The 23,328-nt window shown below is 33.8% G+C and overlaps 1 protein-coding gene across 4 annotated transcripts in view; it reads left to right on the plus strand.

The window, feature by feature from the left end:
• The window catches only part of CCDC141 (coiled-coil domain containing 141), an 84,072-nt gene that overhangs the window by 8,941 nt on the left and 51,803 nt on the right, over positions 1–23,328 (plus strand). For 2 of the 4 annotated variants that reach the window (XM_040561822.1, XM_040561824.1), the window contains 4 exons: positions 8,685–8,876; positions 11,103–11,211; positions 11,516–11,769; positions 18,972–19,091. In XM_040561822.1, coding sequence (XP_040417756.1) covers positions 8,685–8,876; positions 11,103–11,211; positions 11,516–11,769; positions 18,972–19,091 — 675 coding nt within the window. Of the gene's footprint in view, positions 1–8,684; positions 8,877–11,102; positions 11,212–11,515; positions 11,770–17,382; positions 18,054–18,971; positions 19,092–23,328 lie in introns of those variants that run through there. The other 2 variants (XM_040561825.1, XM_040561826.1) reach the window with 2 other exon arrangements.

The following is a 23,328-nucleotide window of genomic DNA, read 5'->3' on the forward strand; positions in this document are numbered from 1 at the left end:
TAAAAATGTCTCCACTTGGATCTCGAGGAAATAATTGCAATTCTATATGTCGTGCAATTTTTCAATCACTGGAATTTAAAGTACAACACCGAGTCATCTTTGATTTTTTTTTTCAGTTTCTCTTTCATGTTGTATTAAAAAAGATTGTGAAATGATCTGGGTGATCTGGGTTTTGATCATCCTTTTAATTTTTAGTTTTGTTAGTCTCATCCAAATATACAAGTATTGTAAGTTATATTCAAAATATTCAGTCCAAATTCTTTTGTCAGCTTTAAAAGTTGAGCTTTTGCAGGTATAAGGAAGGACAAAATTTGGCATGGTAGCCTGTAATCAGTTTATAGTAAGTCTGATGGTACAGGAAAAGGAATGTAATCCAGCTCGCTATTACAGGGAACTGTTATTGGCTCAGCAACGCCAACATGTTAAATAAAAAAAAATAAATAACCAGTTCGACACACAGGTATACAGATGGGGTACATTAAAATATATTAGGAGAAGACCTGATGACTGAGAAATAAGTAATTTCTGGAAAATTTATTCTCTGCTTTTGATTATCAGAATTATTGTGACAAAAATTGTGTGTGCATTAGGATATTAGGAAGAAAAAAACACCACATATACAAAATAATATCCTTTGGGAGAAAGTACTCAGTTATACTCATGACGGATTTAAACTTCTTCCATTTAATTTGGGATTGGAAACACTCTACTTTTTAAATGAAAAGCAAAATAAAACTTTTCAGAAGGTCCACATTTCAAATGTTTATGGATTAGGAAAGAGATATATTGTTAATAAAGTGAAAGAAAAAATGCTGAGGAGGAAATATGTACGTGGTCTTTACAGTATCTAGTTAAAATTCCTTCATGTTCTACAGATCTCATTTTATTTGTATGATGAGGATGTCCTTTAGAGTGGAATTATTCCATTTTGCTAAATTGTCATATTGACTAATAGCATCTCAGAAGGTTAATGAAACTTGTTTAGCAACAGACATTTAAAAGATAAACTATAGTTCAGTTGCCTTATTTTGTTCATTGATGCCTAATTGATCAGGAAAACCTATGTATACTCATCTTTTTTTTCTTTTTAGACAAACATACAGTTTTGTTTTCTTGTGGACATTAAATTTAGAGTTTGTATGTGTTAAAGAACTGAAATAAAATGTCTCTTATGAACAAGGTTAAGAATAATCATAAATGTTTTTAGGTTTGCAACCAGAGCCTTTTCTCTTTGTGATTTGACCATTCAGTATTGTCATCTAATATATTCTGATTTTAAACTAGTATGTTCTATTGTTTTGGTAAATTAGACTGTATAAGCAAAGGCAGTTTTGTAGGAAACATCAACATCTGTAATTTCATGCAAGTCTTTTTCCTGTCGTTCCCTTCATCTTTTTTTTTTTTTTTTTTTTTTTGTTTAGATCATCTTCATCAGGGTTCTGTGTTCTGGGGAGAAAACAAACAAAGTATGCGTTGATTTTTTACAGTCCCAAAAATGTGAGCAGAATCAACCCCCCAAAAGCTTTGGAGACTAAAATTCTGTGGGTAAAATAATATCAACTACAGTGCATATACTGCCTTTCTCCCATTCTCCGTCATTCAGTTTTTTCTAACAGAAGCTCTACCTGGAGATAACATGCTGTCTCGGTGTTTAAATCTCCCAATACTAATTCTTTCTGGATCATTAAAAAAGTGTGTGCACATGTATTGCAATGCTTTTGGCTATGACAATGTTAAAATCTCCAATAAAACAAACAGCAGCATTCTTGGTTTGTCTCCAAAGTTCTGTTTTTTATCATGAAGCAGACTTGCAGAAGTGCTACAAAACAGAAACAAATCCATTCTATAAACTTTAGCATCATCTCAGGGAGGATGGTAGTTTACAACACTGCAAATTTTAAGTTACAATATTCACTGTAAGAATCTGAAACTAGGCTTCCGTATGATATGATTTTGACCTTTTGTACTATCTGATGCATGAAAAGGACTGCCTGAAATTAGTGTTTCCAAGACCCAGGCACCTGATTTTTATGACCCAAGTGTCGTGTGATCTTAACAGAGGATGAAAATTCAAGGATCCGTGTTTTATTTGAGTTCACCTTCACCTCTGAGATCCTAATTATACTATAGTTAATAATATCTATCGTTCACATTGGCATAAACTACTGCAAATTGTGATTTTTTTTTATATTTTTGATCTTTTGATATATATTTTTTTATATTTGTTTGTTTGTTTTTGGTTTGTTATAAATTAGATTGGGTCAAGAGCTGAGTCAGGAGCTGCTACCTGTTTAAGAAGAAATATCAGATAGTATTTAAGGGCAAAGAATATTTTATGATAATCCTGTTGCACAGATGACTGGTTTCAGGAAACAAAAGGTAAATGCTTTACTGACATACAATTTTAGATTTTTTGAGATGCAAAGCAGTAAGGATTTTTAAGAAGAATGAGAACAGTTCTACTTAAATTCTAACTGTACTTAACTGCAAACACTGCCGTGCAGTATTCAGTGACTAATTTCAAATCACATGCCATGCTTGCATTACCAAAGCATAAATTCATATCTGATATTAGCAGCCTTCCAGTGTAGGCCAAAGTTAAATCCCTGTTAAATCCCTTTTACTTAGGAAAGTTTAGTAATCCAAATTGTTGGTAATGCCTGGAGGCCCCAGTCATAACATAACTGAACCTGTGGGATTGAATCACATTTTTTTCACTGGTTAAACAAATAAAAAATATTTTCATGCAATGAAGTAGGGAAATATACATTTTTGTTTAATTAAATAGTTAATTTATCTGCAAAACAAAATACTTGTATTCATTTTTAAAATACTTTGAGCCATTTTTTAACATAAACTGGGTTATGTTCTTTTTGTAATGAGACTGGTAGAACAAAGTTTCACAAATGTCTGCCACTCTTGAAAAGTAAGAGTGAAAATGCAGAATTTGACGTATTTTTAACTTATTTTCTATTGTTCTGTTTGGTTCAGTTGTATGGTATGCTAATTATGATTCTGTGGTATGCTATGTTTGCATTCTTAATTTTAGCTAGACCTGGAATATAAACTTATAGCAACTTTGTACTGAAATAAAGTGGCTCCATCATTCTTTAGTACTGCAGTAACTAAACAATTGCTAAATTATACGTATTATCCATTACTGTTACACCTTGTATTGCAGTACAGAAAACATAAAGACTGCAAAGCACTTAGTGTTGACTGCCAAAACACTCAGAACTGAAAAAGGTACAGTTTTAATCCTGTGCTCCCTCAGTCTACAGGGTCCTCCAGCCTCTGAAGCCCCTTCAGACTCTGCATGCTAGAGCTCCTCAGCAAAATGTGTACCCTGTAATGTTGTATTTTTCCTTCCTCTTCTTTTTAGAAATGATCTATTGTTTGTTTTAGTTGAAACTTTTCAGAAAAAAATGAGCTTGGCACAGATCCTGTTACATGAAATTTAATTCTGAACACTTTCTTTGGTAAATTCACAAGCAACAAGAGTCTTAAAATGACAGTGTCATAATTACAAGCATTACAGTCTGTCTTAGGACTCCATGACCATAAAGCTCCAGAATGCTAAAACACCATGACTTTGAACTTTTTCTTCAAGTGAACATACCAACACCAACAGAATGGTTCTATAGAGCTCTCTTCTGTTGTAAATTTATTGGCCTTCTAAATCAATCTTACTCTAACTTGTCCTCATAAATCTTGTCTTTTCGTTTAGTTTTACCCTGAGGTCAATAGCTCCATGCATCTTTTTGGATTGCAACATGCTCTATGCTATCACCTCTAGGTCCCTGGAATGTTAAAGGTCTAGTATCTAGTATCTAGTCCTTGTTTTGATCAGGAGTTTGCTAGTTTCTGACAGTGCTTCAAGCTCCCTAATAGCTAGTTATCTTGCTCTGTCTGCTCTGCTTCCCACTCAAGAAGCTTTCTCAATGCACAGTAAGGGTGTTCTGAAATGTTCACTCAGGAAGGCAGAATTTTGCATCCCTCCAGAGAGGGACAGTTTTCTCATTTCTTCAAAAAAATACAAAAGCCGTGCTATCTTATCCATCACAGCTTGCATAAAAAGATAACACAGGTTTCTAGACCTTCAGCTATTTCCTCTCTGTCTTTGGTATGATATCAGGCCAAATGGAATGCCCTGAGAATGAGTGGGGTGAGTGTTGTGTGGCTGCACAACTGCTGCATTTTGTGACAACGGTCATATATACCACAGGCCTGGGTTTGTGCCCCTGTTAGTTTCCTGTCAGTAAGTCTTAATCAGAACATTGTTCCTTTCAAGCAATCAGTGTTCCTTTATAGTATGGTGAATACAACAGAGTGGAAATGGAGAGGAAAAATAGCACCTCACAATGAAATTGAAATTGCCCTGTAGTTTTTAAAACAATGTTTTTCTGATGTGGTTTTACTGAGAGCAACAGAAGCTGCATGTTTGTACAAACTCCATTTTGATTACATGCCAGGCATTGCTTATATTGGCAAGCTTCATGCCAGCTCATCTGAGTTCAGAGAAACAGTTCCATTTTGGGGGCTTTAAAGGCAATGAAAGATCACAAAAGGAAACAAATAGTATATGAAGTGAAAAGTACTCTGGATGTGTTCACATCCCATAATTGTTAATCTGAGAAATAACAACATCATATAATCAGAGCTGTGTTTCTTTTCTTTCCCCCAACCTTAATTGGGTAAAAAAAAAAAAAAAAAAAAAAGACCTTTCCAGGAAACAAAATCTTCACAGATTTGTTTCATTGAAACAATAAGTATATCAAAATGTCTGGTTCTGATTTTTCTTTCTGTTATTTTAGAGATAGGAAGCCAAACCAAACCAGAAAACTAAAACATCTGATTCAAAAATAATTGAAATAAATTTAAGGCTTCATTGGAATGCTCTGTAAAGTTAAATCAATTAAAACAAGACAAAAAATACCTCCCCCAAACAAAAATAAAACAGCCCTCATCAAAATTCAGGTTACTGTGAAATATTTTTGCTTTCTATGAGTCAATTTTTTGAATGGAAAAAATTCTGGAAATTGGAAAAAAAAAAAGCACACTTTTTTACACTTTTTTTCTTCCTACTAAGATTGCTTCTAGCACAGAAAATCCAATTTGGAGGGGAAAAAAAGAAAAGGTAATTCTGATTAGATATTAGGGAAAAAACGTTTGTCTGTGAAAGATAGTCAAATACTAGAACAGATTGCCTGAAGAGCTTTTGAAATTTCCATTATTGATGTTCAAGACTTCATTCAATAAGTTCTTGTGTAACCTGATCTAATTGACAGAGGCTGTCAATATCTTATCTTGGAGATGGAGTATTTTAGTGGCAAAATTACAGATACTCAATAAGATAAAAATGTTTAAAATCTTTCTTTACATGTTTCATGAACTAGCTTTTCCGTATATTTCTCTGATGATTCAAATATCTATCATGAGTATGAAAGTGGTTTAATTGATATTAACTGAGTGTGGAAAAAACACTTGTGATTAAATTCAGTTTAGAGTCATAGCTACTCCTGATGAAGTAAATTCAGATCCTGGGAATAGTTGTAAGTCTGATGGGAGAGGGCGTTTCCTAAAGGACAAAACCTTTCCAAGGATGTGTGGAAATGTTCTGAATTTCCTCAGCAGGGACTACCAATATGTTTTTTCTATGGCCCAGACACAATTAAACGTTGCCTTTTTTCCTCTTTTCTTCAAAATAGCCTGTCAAAAGGCACCATAAATTCCATCTGCCCATTGCTGTTTTGCCTTTTTTTTTTTTTTTCAGTGCAGGTTCTAGTCTGAAATCTTTCAATAAAATAAATAAACCTAATGAACAGAGCAGATCACAATGCTTCAAGGCATTAGATTATTCTAGCTTCTTTAGATAAAAGTGGAAAAGCAGGAGCTGATTTCCTTCCACCGTAAGGGTCAATGCAAATATTGGGAGGTAGAGGAAGAAGAATGGATTTGCATATCTTACTAAACATTGTTATTTGGCTATGTTCTGCAAAATAAAAATACTACTTGTAAGGCTGAAAAAAGCATGTATGGACCATAAAGCTATACATGCAAACAGTGATTTTTCAGCTATCATGGTCAAACTCTAAATTGTACATTTCTGTAAATGGTCACAATAACTATGATGGGATTTAATAATAAAAAAAAAAGTTTTATTTTTATTCATCAATTGATTTAGCTCACATAAGCAATACTGAATTGAAAGTATTTGATGATATAGCATTCCATAATTGTTGCTCGGTTGAGAGATTCACAAACTATCCTCCTAACAAATGCCACCACATTTGTGCTGGAAAAATGATTATTTGTGCAGATTCTACTACAGCAGTTTATATCTGTAAAAGAGATGCCCAGGAACAACCTTGCATGGGTTATCCAAATGACTCTGCCATTGCTGTTTTAGCAGTGTTCTGGAGTTGTCAGTATAGGAATGGAGTGCTTCATTCTGCCTGCTCATGCAACCCTCGATGCTTTTTTAATCTAGCATGAAGTTTTGCTGTCTCAAGAAAAACAGAAATGAACAATGTATGTTTTTGGTTAGGAAGGCTAAGATGTGATTCACTACACAACTTCTATTATAATTATTGTTGTTGTTGTTATTATTACTATTATTATTATTATTCAGAACATTTTTGGCTTGGGAAAAACTGTTGTATATTTTTAGAGAGCTATTTAAGTTAAACTCTGAGTGAATTGAACATTAGAAGACCTAACTGTAAGCCATTTTACCTGTAAAACATATTGTTCTTCCTTACCCCACGCTCATTGCTGTACTGTCTTTGACAGTTTTCAAATATTTCTTAAACATGCTATACAAAGGTTAAAGCAAAGCACTTCCTTGGCCCCAGAGCCAAGGAAACATTTTTCTTCACTTCTCTTAATAATATACATTGTCTGAAAAACATTTCATCTGCTGTGCATGGAGCATGGAGCTGGCAACACCTGCCACATAACTCCATTTCACACACTATTTTTTTTTAAGACTAAATTTAATTTTAGTTTATGAATTAAAATTCAAATTGTACTGAAAGCATAAAGAGATCCAATTACCCTTTATTATATATTATATACCCTTTATTATATATAATATACTTAAATACGGGATAGGTAGCATCTGGGGGATTTATATATATATATATCATTCATTATATATGTTGTTATATATTTATTATTTTTAGATATTTGTATGTATTGTTATATATACTATATATTATTATATATATTATTTATATATATTATATACTTAAATACGGGATCTGGAGGATTTGATCTTGTCCTATGAGGCTATTAGGAAAGGGATTCAGCAGAACAATAAGAGCTAGTTTCACTGAGACATTAGAAAACAGTATTTCCCCTTCCTGGTATTCAGAAAATAAAATGGAACATTTGTATTTTTCTCTAAAACGCTGGGTTTTTATTAGGTGCTCTTTATCATGGGTTTCTCACCAAACAGTAAGTGTACTTAATTTCATTAGTGCCATTCATGCTGCTGCTAATAATGACTTTTCCACGTACTTCAGAAAAAGGAAGGTTTGCTTGGTGCCCATTTTGCCACTTATGATATGACAGATGCATCTTTCATATATCAAATTTTGGGTAAAGCCAACAAAAATTATCTAGATTCTTTTTTTTCTTAGTTATCAGTGTGTGAAGGTAAGTTAATTTCTTTTTTTTTCAGTAAAAGAATAAAAAATCCATATTTTTATACCACTCTTACAGTACTGCTCTTAGAAGCAGGTGATGAGCCTCTTCAAGCTGACAGTTTGAACTGTCAAGAGATTTTTGAGTTTTCCCATTTCTTAGTCTTCATTAGTCTGTCATGAGGGTGATTTATCATGGATTTTAATCTGCCTAATATAGATTTCTTTCCCCATTACAAATTCATGTGATAGCACTTGTAATAACAGCAGAAATTGACACTTTATTAAGTCATGTCTATGATGAAGACCTGAGATAGAAAAAAATTAAAATACAACAAACATTAATCAATCTTCTTGATACTAAACATTTTAATATAAGCTGGAAATGGCCCAGCAGTTACCTTTGTCATGGTGAAATTAGCAAAGGGAATGAAACACAATAGAATGATTGTTTTGACCAGAGAATATAGATTATTTGGTGGCCAGCCTTGGCAATATGCAGTAAGCTGATCCTTGAAACATTGCATGTATTTGGTGTTTTCTGGAGAATGCATGCATGTGTTCAAACTACTCTTTTCTGGATAGCATTGAAGTAAACACAGACTTATTAGTAAGTTACAAGATAAATTTTTAAAGCTTTGATTTTTTTTTTCTTTCCCTTTTAATATCAGTAGAGCATGATGGCATATGGAAGAAGATCCAAAATATTTGTACTGCTACTACTTCCAGGAATATTCCTGTGCTTAAGCAGATGTAAAAGTAAATGAGTCTAAATTTTAGAGAGAGAATGATAAATACCCTTAACACTTGTTTTCATATGAAATTTCATAAAAATGTCCCCTCTTAAGAGCAGAAGTAATTCAGAAGTTCACAATGAAACAATCATTAACAGCTACACTCATATCTTTAGGAGCTGGAAATCGAGCATGAATGAGAGATTTTGGATAGTTTCAGACCGACTGAAAAAGTATCCTGATGCCAATATCAGCACTGCATTTTGGGTTCTGTTTACAGAATTCTTTATCTTTTTCTTCTCAGGCTTTGGAAGACCAAGTGTGGGACCTGCTGCATGAAGCAGACAGGGCTGCAGAGGAGAACAAAGACAAGAGTCAGGTGTATGATGCCATGGCAGAGACACTCGGAGATGCATGGGATGCCCTCATCATTATGTTAGAGAAGCGACAGGCACTTCTGGAACTTACTTCAGTGTTCTTTGAAAATGCTCTGGAGGTTTGTTTTTAAATCAAATGTCTCTTGATTGGAAACGTCTTACAGAAACTCTTTCCATTGTATTTTTACTCTGTTATACATGTTAATGGTTTATTGCATTCCTAAGGGTTGAAGTGATTAAGAAAATAATAATCTCTTGATGTATCCTTTCTTTTCCTCCTACTTTGTAGTTCAGGATGAAATGGAACAAAAATCACATAGACTTAAAAAAAAAAAAAAAAAAGAAAAATCTTAGTCATGATTTCTCCAAGATTTGTACTTGACAGAAAAGTGACAGTGAAAAATGGAACTGGGCCAAAACCTAAAATGCATAATTCAGTGGCTGTGGACATTCTCCAGAGTTTGTTTCATTCATTGTGATTCAAATTTGGCACTGGAACAGCTGAATTCTCAGATGTCTTCGCTAACGATTATTAATGATTGGCCACAGAAGGTTTTACACTATAATATACTTACAGTCATTGTAATTATGCTTGCAAACTAAACCTTAATCTAACTTTCCAGGCCTTTACTCAAGACTTCCATGTGCAGAAATACACAAAAAGATATTTGTGTGATTCCAGAAGACAGATTTCAGAATGTTGTTCTTTCCCCTGCTTATTCATTTCTCTGTATCTCTTACCCGAACTTGTCAAAGTGGTGATAATTTCTGTAGCTCCCTGCCTTCAATTTTCCTATAATCTCTGGAATTTATAATAATTGTTTAATAATTCACCTTGATAAATTTCCTTCTACAATGGCTAAGGGTTACATATAAATTACCAAAGCAACCATTCAAATGCTAACTGTCCCAAGAGCTCCAATGAAGGATCTGTATGATCAACAGACTACTAATTGTTGTGTCCTGGCCGTGTGTATTATATGAAGAAATGAGTACAAAGTCGGTAAATAAATTCTGATATGATTCTATCATAACAATATGATTCTGATCATATTCTATATGATAAATTCTGTACCACAAAATGTTGACCTAGTGCAAATTAAATCCTTTAAGGGGTAGTCGAATTGTTCAAGCAACAGGCTTATATCATTAAAGCACAAGGCAGCAGCTGAATCGTAGCACAGATCATATCTGTTATGTACAGATGGAAAGAAAAAAAAACAACAATATTGATTTAAATAGGAATAACCGAAACTTCTTATGGAAAGGCTTTTCTTTATATGACAACCAGTGATTATGGAAATCTTTGTTTTATTGTGGTAGAACACAAACATTATCTCAAGAATTCTCTTTAATGAAAATCAGAAATCAAATCCCAAATGTTGATAACTAATACATTTCTTTTAGAGCAAGAGGGAAGGAAATCTGGAAAAATAGAAAAGGGAGAAAAAGCAGACAGTTTTTCATCTTCCTTAATTTCATCATGGGTTTCAACGTCTTTTATTACACTGAAATGCAAATATGAACTCTACTTGTTTCTTCATTCTTGAAATGAAGCAATAGAATTAATAAAGATTAGCTAAGATACATTATATGTGCCTAGACTCTGTCTGAGGTACTCATACATGAGTTGTGCCTACAAAGGTGCAAGTCAAAGAATTTCAATCCTATTTTTAACAGTCTTAGCAGATTACCAGACCTGCTCCAAGAAACATAGCATGTTTCAATATTTAAAATATGGAACCTATGGCAAAATGATTTGTAAGGAGTAACCTAACTTTAGTCTTCATTACAGAGATGCTGCTTCCCAGTATAGGCAATTAATGTTTACCATAATATTAGCTTAAATTTTCTACTTATTACTACCTTCAAAATATTGCTTTGAAGATTGTATCTGTCTGATGTTTCCCTCAAATGTTTCTTTCCATCAACATATTAACATGGGAAATAATTTCTGGGTAACACAGGAAATAATTTCTGGGAAGGAGATCTAAGTTAAATGCTTAATTCCTGTTAAATGAGATTTTACTGAAAGTTTTAAAATTAACAGATTTTTCCGTAAGACTATATATTTGCAGTGTGTTTGAAGACAATATTGAAAAGATGATTGACATCAACCGAAACTGTAGTTTCAGAGCATTACAACTGAATTTTGGGTCCTCTTAATCAATGAGAATCTCAAAAGAAGATGCACTGAGAACCTGTATTTATCAGTCATTAAGAATGCTTTTTTCCAAGAACTTACAAATTCTAACGATTTTGCCCTATAATACGGAAATTAGGATTGAGTTCTGTAAAAGACAGTTATATTGCATTTCCTCCCACCCTTTGTTTTCCTAATGCAGTTTGCTGTTAAAATTGACCAAGTTGAAGATTTCTTAAAAAATGCTCAAGAATTCGACAATATTGACACTTTGAGAGAACTCCTTCTGCAACAAGAGCATCACACAAAAGGTACAAACAATATTCTGCTCCTGGCGGTGTGTGTGTGTTCTGGCTCCTTGGATAGTTTTCCTTTTCCCCTGAATAATTTTTTGAAAAACATCTCAGAACAAATATGAAAATGTTCCTTTTTTTTTTTTTAATATGCTGCTGAAAGAATTTAACTCTCTAGCAGTTTTTCTTGTGTTAAATGAAAATGTATTATGCTTGTGCATGTTAATAGGTATGCCATTTTAAAAATATTTGAGTAACATTTGAAAAATGCTGTTAGATTTACAAATTATTATTTTTTCCTTGCGAAATTCTTTTCTTACAGAGCTCTTGGAAAAGTCGCTTACACTTCTAAACAAAAGCCAAGAGCTAACTGAATTTATAGAAGGATTCAAACGTGAGGGGCTAAATGCAAATCCTGAGCTGATTCAGGGAGCCCATAGCAGCTGCTTGAAAATTGACAATCTCCTTGAACTGCTACAAGACAGGCGGCGGCAACTGGACAGATTTCTTAAACATCAGCGCCAAGGACTGGAGCAGGTTCTGCAAATTTGTTTGTGGCATCAACAAGAGAACAAGGTAAGACATAATAGTACGGCAAACCACAGTTTAAAAAAAAATAAAATAAAACAAAAAAAAATCAAGGACTGTTTCACAGTAAACTATTATAGAAAAGGAGCTTAAGTATATTTATTAGGGTAACATCCCTGGCTCTTTTTTTTTTTCTCTATGAGATCCTAACTTGAATATTTGACTTCATATATAACATCCTCATAATTTATTTTAATATGTTTAATGCCTTCAAAGCAGTATTTCCATAGCGTAAGTTTCTTCTGTATTATTTCTGAAAAATATATCCTTCTCTGAGTTATCAAATGTGGTGCTTCAAACCAAACTAGATTCCCTTCAAATCAGATTCCCAGCACAGCTAGCTAAATCATCTCTAGCTAAATGAGCTATAACAGCAACTGATAATAGCAATGATAGCTGCAGAAGGCTGTTTTTGGACTAGCCAGTTAAAGAGAAGATATAGTGTAGTTAGCAAATTGGTGTGACTGAAAGGCTGACTGATTATTGTGTTCTTGGAGTCAAATCAAAAGTCTTTAGGTTTCTATATTGTTTAAAGGTTTTCCATGCCTGCAATCTCTTTTTCTTCTTTCTCCCAGCTTAGCTCCCATCTCTTATTGAATCTCTCAAATACATCTTGCTTTTGTACCTTCCTTTCAAAGCCTAGGTATATCTGAATCTTACTCTTTCTTTTCCTCTTTCCAGTCCTACTGCCCTTTTCCTTTTCACTCTTCGTCTCCCAGTGTTCAGATCAGATAACTTTTCTCTGTTTGTGGTGTGCATTATTTGATAAACTTCTGCAACAGCAGACTCTTGCCTGTCATTTTCATTGAGAGACACCACAGACTACCAGAGAAAAGATACAGGGAGAGTCCTGCTCTGCCGCCATGTCTTTGGATAGTAAGCGTGCTCTGAGAAGGGGGAACATATGCAAATTTAACTGCCAAAGTCTAATAAGATTAAAGCTGAGTTATTTTAAGTGTTTTGTTAATAGGTTAAAATTTTGTATGGACCACAAACAGTACAGTTCTGATTGTAATGCCTCTGTATTCATTCCTTGCCTCCAAAATAGTTCCCCATTATCTCAGTGGAAAACGCCATCCTATGAACCATAATCCATTCTGTAGGCACCTGCTTTGCCTGTGAGGTTGCTTAAGCTGAGAAGCACCTTACTCAACAAACAAAACTACTTGCAGTTTTGCATAGAGACAACATAATTGTTACGGTACACAAGCAAACTGAAAGCCTTATTTCTGGAGCACTCAATATCAGTAGCTGCGAGAAACAGAGCAAGAATTATTTAATGATTAGATAGAACAGATAAAAATAGTGTGGTCTTTATGCAAGTGCCCTAATCTCAATATCTAATTATAAAATAGCTGAAAAAAGCCCTTGATCTTATATGCTTACATGGAAATAATGAAAAATGAATGACAATATAGGAGGCTTTATCCATTTCTATGCAAATCATTAAAAAATATCTAGTGCCTGCTTAGAGATGCATATTGCTGTTACTGTTTTTCATGGCTTTTTTTCTTTTTCTTTTTTCTTTTTTTTCTCAGTATTACCACATAGCTATCGCATAAAAGAAAGATCTTAAGTTTAGTGAATTCTAATAAATTTACAACAGCAAGAATTGAACTTTCAGTATCAGTCTAACTCCATGTTGTTTTTCATCTAGGATTAAAAAAAAAATCCTTTGCATTAAAAAGTGTTAGGTATAAATACAACTACCTCATAATCCCTGTGTTGTCCCATAGTATTCAAATACAGAGGAACACTCAAATGGAAGCATTTTTGCTATTGAAGAGTAAGAGATAAATATGTGCAGGGTGTTTTTTTTTTTTTTTGACTCAAGCACACTTTTCAAAAACAATTCACATTGCCTGAGATGGTAAAGCCCACACAATTTCATGACATTTGCCAAATATTTCTACATGTCCTCATCATGCAAGGGCTAAATACTTGGGAGTAACCAAACAGCAGGTAGATAACCAGATAGGTATTTGGGAGCAACCAGACTGACCCTAATTTAGGCATAATTGAAAATACTGTGCAGTGAGTCGTGTGTGTATGCTTCCTTTTCCTTTCAGGTAGGTGCTCGTATCACAAAGAGTAAGAATAAAAACAGTTATCTACTGGCAAGTTTTCTGGTTATCTGGAAAGAGGGGCTAGTATTTAACTACCTGTTAGCTCATACCTGCATCCAGTTCGAGGCTGGTATACACAAGGAGTGACAAATTCAAATAGTTTTTAGAATCATGCTTTTTGGAATATACTTGTGTTTAGCCATTCAATCATGATTCATTACCAATCAAGCCTAGTATAATGTCTGCATCTTGCACAAGTAATATATTCATATTTAAATACAAACACTGGAAAATTAACTTTTAGAGACTTTATGTAAAATGTCTCCCTCTGGTCTCTAAGACATTATGCATATATTTCTGCGCTGACAAATTCAATTCTCAAAGCCTCTCAGCAGATCTGAAATCTAATATTTTAGTCTCTGTATAGGACTGAACTCCTATTGATGTCAAATGTTGCTACATATGTAAGAAGAGCATATTGAACTCCCATTGATGTTAATGAGAGTTCAGGAGATACAGAGAAAGTGGTGTACTGGAGATGAACTCTTGTGTGCAGGATATGAGTGGATTTTTGCTCCTGTGTTTTGCTATGCACAATTATTTGTGCCTAATGCAGAGGTCTGTATTAAAACAAAAACAAAACAGAAGGCTGTAAAGTTTGCTACGTATTAGCTGGGTTCTGAAGAACTAAAATGCAGCACCTTCCTTTGATCTCTAATTGGAACGTGATGATAAGATGATTGCAACATGTTTCTTTATCAGTATTTTCATATGTGTAAGTGTACTTATTATACCTTTAGAGAAGGGTGTGTAACCTTCTTTTTTGGAAGTGTCAGCATACTATTTTCTGATAATCTCATTAATGAAAATCAAAGGCAGATTATACTATTTTGTGCATAATTAATTATCTTTGGAAGTAGATTTATGAATGTAATTTTTTTCAATCGACCCAATCATGCATATATAAGACAATTAAAATTATTTCTGGTCCTTGGTAGCATCAAGGGCAGACATAAGAGCTGAGTAAAATTCAGAGTACAGGTGAGTACACCTACATTGGTTACCCAGACAGATATATAGGAAATAAACTATCTTGGTGTAAGTCACAGCTTCTTTTTTATTTTGTTTTCATTAAATACAGTTTAACTAACTAAAAAAAAAAAAAAAAAAAAAAGTAAGGTATCTTGGTGAATTATTCAGGGTGTTCTTCCCTTTTAATCTTTGCATAATAAATAGGTTTATGATCTTGACTACAAGTATTTATATATGTCAGAATATAGAAAGGTTCTGCTGTTTCTTTACTTGAAACCAAATTTCTGTTATGAAAAATGGATATTTGCATTCTAACATCTAGTAATTAGGATCCGGAAATACATACATGTATGTGCACATACATGAGAAGAAATCTGCAGCAGTAGCTAATGCACCAACACTGCTGTAGAGAATTATCTAAGCTTGGCCTACATCTGTTGGTGGTGTGCTCTTTGCTGATTTTTTCTGATAGCTGTGCCCAGCATAGTGCTGCTTCAGTAGCTAGAATGAAAGCACCAAGTTTAGCTTGGACAGTTTGGAGGCAAATATAACCATTGTCATTTAATGCTTAGAATTATTTGAATCATTAAGATGTATGAAGTTCATCTGTGAACTTTAGACTTCACATTTAATTCCAGCACATTCTGCAAAAGCCATTTTTCATAAATATCAAAAATTACATTTTACGATGAGTGCTGTCATGTAGACCTGAATATAGTTAAGTTATTCAAAATTCTATAATCAGTTCAAATTAAGGCTACTTCTCTGCTAGCTACTTGTCATGGCAAAATCACGGCACCAGTGAATTTAGCTGTAGTTCTGCCATTGTCTTTCTTATGGTCAAGACTTCTCCCCTTTTGTATTTCCAAATGTCTGATCCCCAGTGCTGTTTTTTTCTTAAAATGGTAATTTAGTTTCTCTTACTATTCTTATATATGCATGCAAATTTCATATGGTTCCCAGACTTTGATTCTACAAAGAACCAAAAAACCTAACACCTTGAAACAAAATGAATTTCTGACATCCTGTCAAATGAACCCCATTGTTGGTGAGACATAATCTTTCCAGAGAATATAGGCATTCTTAGTAAAGTATCATGCACCTACATGGGTTATTTGGTCTTAATATTTCACAGTTGCAAACATTCCCTTCAAAGCTGAAATTATTACTCTTATGAGTTAATATTCTAAATAATTTCTGCATTTGGGAATGTTGTCTAAACAGAAAGTCCTTAAAAAAAAAAAAAAAGACAAAGAAAAAGTACACAATGTTTCTGTGTACACAAATAAGAAACTTCACAAATGAGAAACTTCACAAATGAGAAGGACTGCTGCAATATACATGGACTTGAAATGCTTTTCTTGACTGGTATACATCACATTTAGTATTTTGTTGCTGTTGTTGTTGTTACCTCATCCTCCTGCCATTATTCATTTATTAACTTCCAGAGTCTGTTATAGCACTTCTCAAATTTGGTGTTACAAGTTCTTGGATGCTGCAGTAGTGATATTTCCTCCCTGCCCACCTTCTCACATTACATTTTATTACTCCTCTTCTTTACAAGTCTGTACTTGATAATTTTAAATTGAAGTGCTGCATTTTTCTTTTAAAATGTCTGTGGTCCCTTTCTGCCCTAATTTGTTATGAAGTTAATATATATATATATATATGAAATTAAACAAGAATGCTTCACTAGCAATATTGTGAAGATGAATACATTAAAGATTAGGGAAGGGTTTAGGTAGTGTGGTTATGAAGAGAGGGACTTAAATGTCCCCTAGATCTGTACTGTATTGCAGATTGTATTGATGATGTCTTCAGATCCTGATGAGAAAAATATTATTTGAAACTCAAAGTAGTAACTCAAGCATCAGCCACTCAAATGCACTAATGATAAAAGCACTATGAAAACACGGATAAATTCATGGCTAGGGAAAATCACCTGTTGGTAGAGAAATGCACACAATTGACACTGCAAGTAAAAAATAAGTTAAAAAAAATGGTATTTAACAAAAGTCAATAAATTGTGAATACAGTAATTAATTGAGAATAGCTCATCCACATGAAAATATGATGCTTGCAGTTTAGCATTAGTATGTCAGAATATATTTTACAGGCTGCTCAAGTTCAAACTGCCTGAATTAAGGTGTCAGACTTAATTTATGGTGTGTATACATGTGTGCTTTAATACATACTGGAAGAAAGGGAGTGAAAAACAAAGTTTCTCCTGATGTGAATAATTTTTATAAAGAAAAGTGTGTTACTTAATTTCCCTTCACTACTGCATTTTCAGTCTCACACATAGAGTCTGATTGTACAAGAGCTTCAGCATGGCATGGGACAACATATGTGTGTATAAGCTTTGAATTAACATGTGTAAGAATTCCCCTCCTTAAAATACCCACAGTTTCACAAGTGTACTTGGGTGCACACGCCCCGGTCTGGAAGCCGGTGGCTGCAGGGCAGCCTCGGTGAGGAGAGTCTGGGGTGGCGCTGTGCCAGACACAGCTGGTTCCAGCAAGTTCCAAGGGCGCCATGGTGGGACTTGGCTGAGTTCTCCGTTAGCGAAGCTGTTGGTGCCTCAGTGAAAGCACAGTTAAGAAAGGAAAAAGGGCTACACCAGCGGGGTGAAGAGTGAGGGTGGGGAAAAAAACTGTGAGGAACAGCCCTGTGAACACCAAGGTCAGTGAAGAAGGGAGAAGAGGAGGAGAAGGAGGAGGTGGTCCCACAGGTCTCTGAGAAGGACACCTGCAGCCCACGGAGAGAAGCAAGCTGGGAGTAGGTACCCAAACTGTGGAGAGGGTGTATCAATTGAGTAATCTGTGACAGAACAGTAGCCGCAGAGAGCCCATTTTGGAGCAGGGTGTCCTGACAGGACCTGCAGCCCCTGGAGATCTCATGCTGGAGGAGGATAAAAGTGTGAGGAGGAAGAAGCAGCAAAGAGCTGTTATGTACTGACCATAACTCCCTGGCCCCCCTGTGCTGCTTTGTGAGGGGAGAGATGCAGAAGAATTGGGACTGAAGGAGTGAGGTTGAGCCTGGAGAAAAGGCTGGCATGGTGAAGAGGGGGAAAAAAGTGTTTTCATTTTTGTCATTGTTTCTCACCATCTAAATCTGAAACTGGCAACAAATTAAATGAGTTTTCCTGATGTTGAGTCTGTTTTGCCAATGATGGTAAGTTGATACCTTTATTTTTATTGAAGAGCTTTTTCATCCTGTTTTCTCCCCCCGTTCTGTGAAAAATCTGCTTCCAGGAAAAAAAAAAAAATCTTCCGTCAGTAAGTACACATCTGGAGGATATGCTCAAGAAATTGAAGGCTTAGCAGCAAAATAAATTGTTTACCTTCCAAGCTCTGTTGAATAATTTGATAATTTGCTCCTTTTTTGTTTATTTTTTATTTTTTTTAGATGTGTTGGAAATATTTTCAGTTTTAAGGTTCTTTCATTCTTAGAATCCTTTAAATTTATTAAAAATAGCTTCTACATGAGCAGATAGGAAAAAATCTGGAGCATGCTTTAAAAATACATAGTACCTGCAGTACAAAGTAATTCTGAGTATGCTATTCACGATTTAATTATGGTGGTGATTTTCCAGACTTTGAAAAGAATGAAAGAAGTCTACTTGATACTACTATTTTAAAATGCAAAGCTTCACTCAGGAATTCTTGCCATGTGCTGTTTACCATGAAAGTGAGAGGTACCTAACATGAATCAAGTAGAAATAAATGCAAGTCATTCTGTGCAGTTTGCAATAGTTTAACTACTGAAAGTGTTTGCTATAGATATTTGCTAAAGTCTACATCTGTGAGATGTAGGATTTTTTTTCCTTTTGAAAGCTATTAAAGCTGTCTTGTTATATATATTCCAGTATGTGTTTATTTTGATCACAATCCTTTCATTATGTATTTATTAACTTTAAAATAATACAAATGCAAACATTTGAATAAAAGTATCAACATTAGGAATGAAAAATGAAAAGAATGAAAATTAGGGCTGCTTTTATAGATGAAACAGTGTTGTACATATTCAAAGAATGGACAGACATTTTTCAAGTCTTTCATTGACTGAGAATTCTTTATATTATTTATGTAGGTAACATCTTGGTACAAGAAGAACATTAGAGATTATGTACACAAGCAAAACCTAGGCTCGTCTTTATTGGAAAATGAAGAGTTACTTCAAGAGCATAAAGAAATGGAAGTCAAAGTGAAAGTAAGAAATATGATAATTGAATAGTGAACTAACTTTAAAAATAAATATCAAAACATGAACTCATGAGTTTAATATATGAGTAGGTACTCGGTATGTGTACGTGTGGCATATATTTATGTCTGAATTAGAATTTTTTTTCTTTTTACTTCTTTTAACAAAAACCTCCATGTTTGGCAGTATTTTTCACATTTAAAACTTTAAAAGCTATTTACAAGGCAAAAGAAGAGTAATCCTTTATGCCGTTTAATTAGTTTTTCAATTTAGTGGCAATTTTCTAGACTGGTAGTTTACGTATTAAACAACATTGCAAAAATTAAAGAAAAACAATTTAATAAAATGTATCAAAATTAAAATTTTGATAGAATATAAAAAGCCAGCCACTACTACCATAATCCATTGTTACTGAACTGCATATGTGGTTGAAACTGGTGCATATCCATTTATTTATTGGGTACAAAAGTAATTGAAATTTTATTTTCAATGTGAATATCAGTTTTCTAGAGAATAAATCTTTTATCATGACTCATAAAAGCAAGATGGTATCTAAGAAAATGTTGATATCAAAAAATTTTATTTTTATAATGTAAATTGCATATAGTTTAGAACATTTCTTTAGGTGCTCAATTGTGCTCTCATCAGGTAAGTGCTGTTGCTGGGTCAGGATAATTCATCATGATATCATTTCTAGCAGTTGTGTTTGGATAACTCACATGACCACACATCCTGTTTTCATCCAAAGACCATTCCTATAGAAACAAATACAGCATGTCAGAAAACAGATTTTCTTCATTTAGAGAAGTTTGTGTATGAAGAGCTAAATTCTGCTGCAATGCTCGCACAAGCAAAGCAGGAGAAAAGAAAAAAAAAAGGAAGCACACACAAAAAAATATTACATAAATGTGGTACAATTCCATCTTGTTTGGAAAATCTTGGAGCAGAAACTAAAAGTTTCTTTATTAAGAAGACCATGAACTGCACTAGTGCTTTAAAATTTCTCTTCTACAATTTTACTGAGTAATTTTATTACCTCTGATTCTTCAAGGTAAAAGTAGACACCAATTTTTGCTGTATATATATTGAAAGCAATCTATTAAGCAACAGGAAAAATACAGTATCAGATTTTTCTGGTAACACAAAAACTACAGTTAGAATTGCCCTCCCTTCAGGAATCCCTTTAGTGTCTTATATTCTAAGTAAGAAGTAAATTGTTAATATTCTACATTAATTTCAAAGTGAAATGTAGTTTCCAGAAGTCTTCAGAAGTTTTATTAGATCAAACAGATAACTGTTTTATCAGTTCATGTGAGCAAATATGAAAACAGTTGTGAAGAACTTTTCAGTTTATGTGCAGGCATAACTCTGAGGAGGACCTTACACAATACTTGGCTAATTAATTAATTACATGCTTTCTGTGGCTTGGTGATGGCTTAGAGCATAGCTGATGTCTGTTGTCATTTCTGTCTAGTTCCCTGATTCCATAAACTGTGAATGTTTCCAAAAAGCAATTAGTAGCTTTAAAATATTTTATTTACCCCACTGCAATAATAAAGGTAGATCTTGATTAGTGTCTTTCCCATACTGTCTGAATGGCCACTACAATTTCTAATAACATTCTATCAGAAGCAATAAGGACTGATAAAATAATCAATTTTGGGATTTCTGTATTAGGTCTTACAGTGGTGTAAATGCATCTTTTCAAGTAACATTTCATATGTATACTGTAGTTTTGAGAGTGTGGTGAAAAGTTGCTGTCATATAGACAAGTGTTAAGTGTTCCCATAGGGAGTAAGATAATGGAAAGTATTAAAACTGTGTTGTGAACGGTTTCAAACAGAAAATACACTTTCATTTACTTGCATGTATTTTTGCATTAAGATTATCAGGGCACATGATTTGTTTAAATTGCTCAGAGGCAAGACTAAAAAGGATTTAGACTTTTATTTGTGTGACTGGGCTGACAGAAGATAGGAGAATGGTTTATTACATTCTTAAGTTGGTATCTTCTCTTGACCTTGTTGCGAGGTGAAACCATTGAACGTTAGCACTATCTTGTGCAATAATCAAGAGCAAAAACAATGATTCATAAACGAAGGAAAAATAAAACAAAACAGTACAATGCCACCCTCGCAAACATTAAATGGAACCCCTACACACTCCCACTCCAGGTAAGAATTGAGAATAGAGGAGAGACAGATTGAAGGGTGAGTGATTCTAATTCTTTCTGAGTTCATGTCTGGAATTCATATTTCAGTGGGACTATGCTGGCACTTTCTGTCACAGTTCTGTGGGTTGCTTGGCGTGGTAGGAAAGAACCCCTAGCAGCACTTTGTGGCCAAATAGCTTTAGAGATGAAGAAAAGGAGTAAAGAGTGCTGGAATCAGTTCCCCTTTTAATAAGGATTATTTGGAGAGCACTTCTTTCCTGTATAATATATCTGCATGGTTATTGAGTCTGTCATAGCCGTCATAGGTAATAGCATGCTCTACCAATGTTTCAGGATAGTTCTTAATGGCAAAATTCAGTATCACCATCACTGATATTAACTATGTTTTTTGACATTTCATCCATCAGTTGTAACCCTCTTGAAAAATACCTGATCAATCAAATAAGCTAGGAAGAGCTTTTTTTTTTTTTTTCCAGATGGAATAGTGAAAGCAGTGAAAGTAAATGTTTAAAAGGCTTACTACTGTGAGGAAAAAAAAAGGAATAATGATATAAGCTAAGGAGACACATTGAATATAGGCATATACTGTGCATTGCATCTTCAATAGGTCAGAGGAATTCATGCACATTTCTTGTCAAATAAAAAAGTCAAAGTCATAATAGGCTTTGTGTTCTTTATAGGGGAAATGAGTAACAAGTATTTTAGTGCTGACAAACAGACTGTTACAAATTTAACATGTTGAATGCTGAAGTACAGAAAGAACAAGGATTTTTCTGCTGAGTTTGTATGTCCTTATTGACAGGAAGTATAGGCTTTTTATGTGTAGAAATCTTTCCTTACAAATAGAAAGCTGGAAATACTAGAAATTCTCCAGCTATTTTATAGAAAGTTGAACTGGTTTTGAGTGGTGATCAAATAGCTTTTAGAGAGATCAAAATACTTTTAGAGTGTGAAAGGTTGTAATTTCCATACTTTTTTAAAAAACTATAAATTATTGCAATAAATTGTGTTGTTTTATTTTGTTTTTAATGTGTGTGTGAAAAAGGTTATGAAAGAAGTTTGGCTGAGTATAAAAGAGACAGAGTTTAACCTTTGCTTCAAGATTATTTGAGAACTGCTATTGGGTAATATATACCCAATGGATTCGTGAATGTTTTTACAGTGAAATCTTCTTGCAACTCTACAAATTGAGTCATTTTCTTACAATTAGCCTTGCCTGCTGTAATGATGATTTACACATTGCAATACACTGAAACAATTCAGAACTTTTTTCTGTTTTTCTTTATCTGCTTCTAAGCTAACTCTAGAAAATTTCCCTTTTTGTTGCATTAAAATATGCCTTTTTCATTCTTGCATGAAATATTTTTAATTATGATATGAATAGCATAAAAAATGAGGATGCACATATACAACTGCACTTTCCTGGCCTTTTTTTAGTTTATTAGTCCCAGTTAAAAGCTCCCAACTGTAATGTTGTTTTCTAATTCTCATTAATGTCTATATGTTTTAATGTGAACAAAGCTTTTTCGAATATGACCACAGAATACATTTGGTACCACTCGTTCCAGTCACATGTGCTGGAAGATGATGATATTGTGCTGCCGATACAATTGTATGTCAGGGGTCCAATTTAACATGATTTGCTCATAACTAGGTCAATTAAAGTTGTGTGTATGGAGAGAGATCCTGTACTATTTCCAACATAGACACTTAAGGTAAACAGGAATAAATATAGCACATTAGACTATAATTAACCTCAAAAGCATCATTCTTGCTCAACATTACTTAGGTCAGAGAGACAATGAAAGAATTTTGTGAAAGGGGAGTTGTGCATTAAGGAATATAGTGTATGATTTCACTTGATTAAAAGTGCAGACTGAAAATTATTGCATCTGGAATTCATAAGTGGTCATTATTTTTTGTTTCAAATTAATATTAAAAAAATAAGGAGTTTGCTACAGCTATTTGTCAGTAACAGACAAAATGAAAATAATTTAAAAAAAAAATTGCTTTCATTGTGTCCCCGATTAATCTCTCTTTATTTCTCTAGTAAAATAGAGGTGTTTGGTTCAG

The sequence above is a fragment of the Cygnus olor genome, chromosome 6 (genome assembly GCF_009769625.2).
Source record: "Cygnus olor isolate bCygOlo1 chromosome 6, bCygOlo1.pri.v2, whole genome shotgun sequence".
NCBI classification, from domain to species: Eukaryota; Metazoa; Chordata; class Aves; order Anseriformes; family Anatidae; genus Cygnus; species Cygnus olor.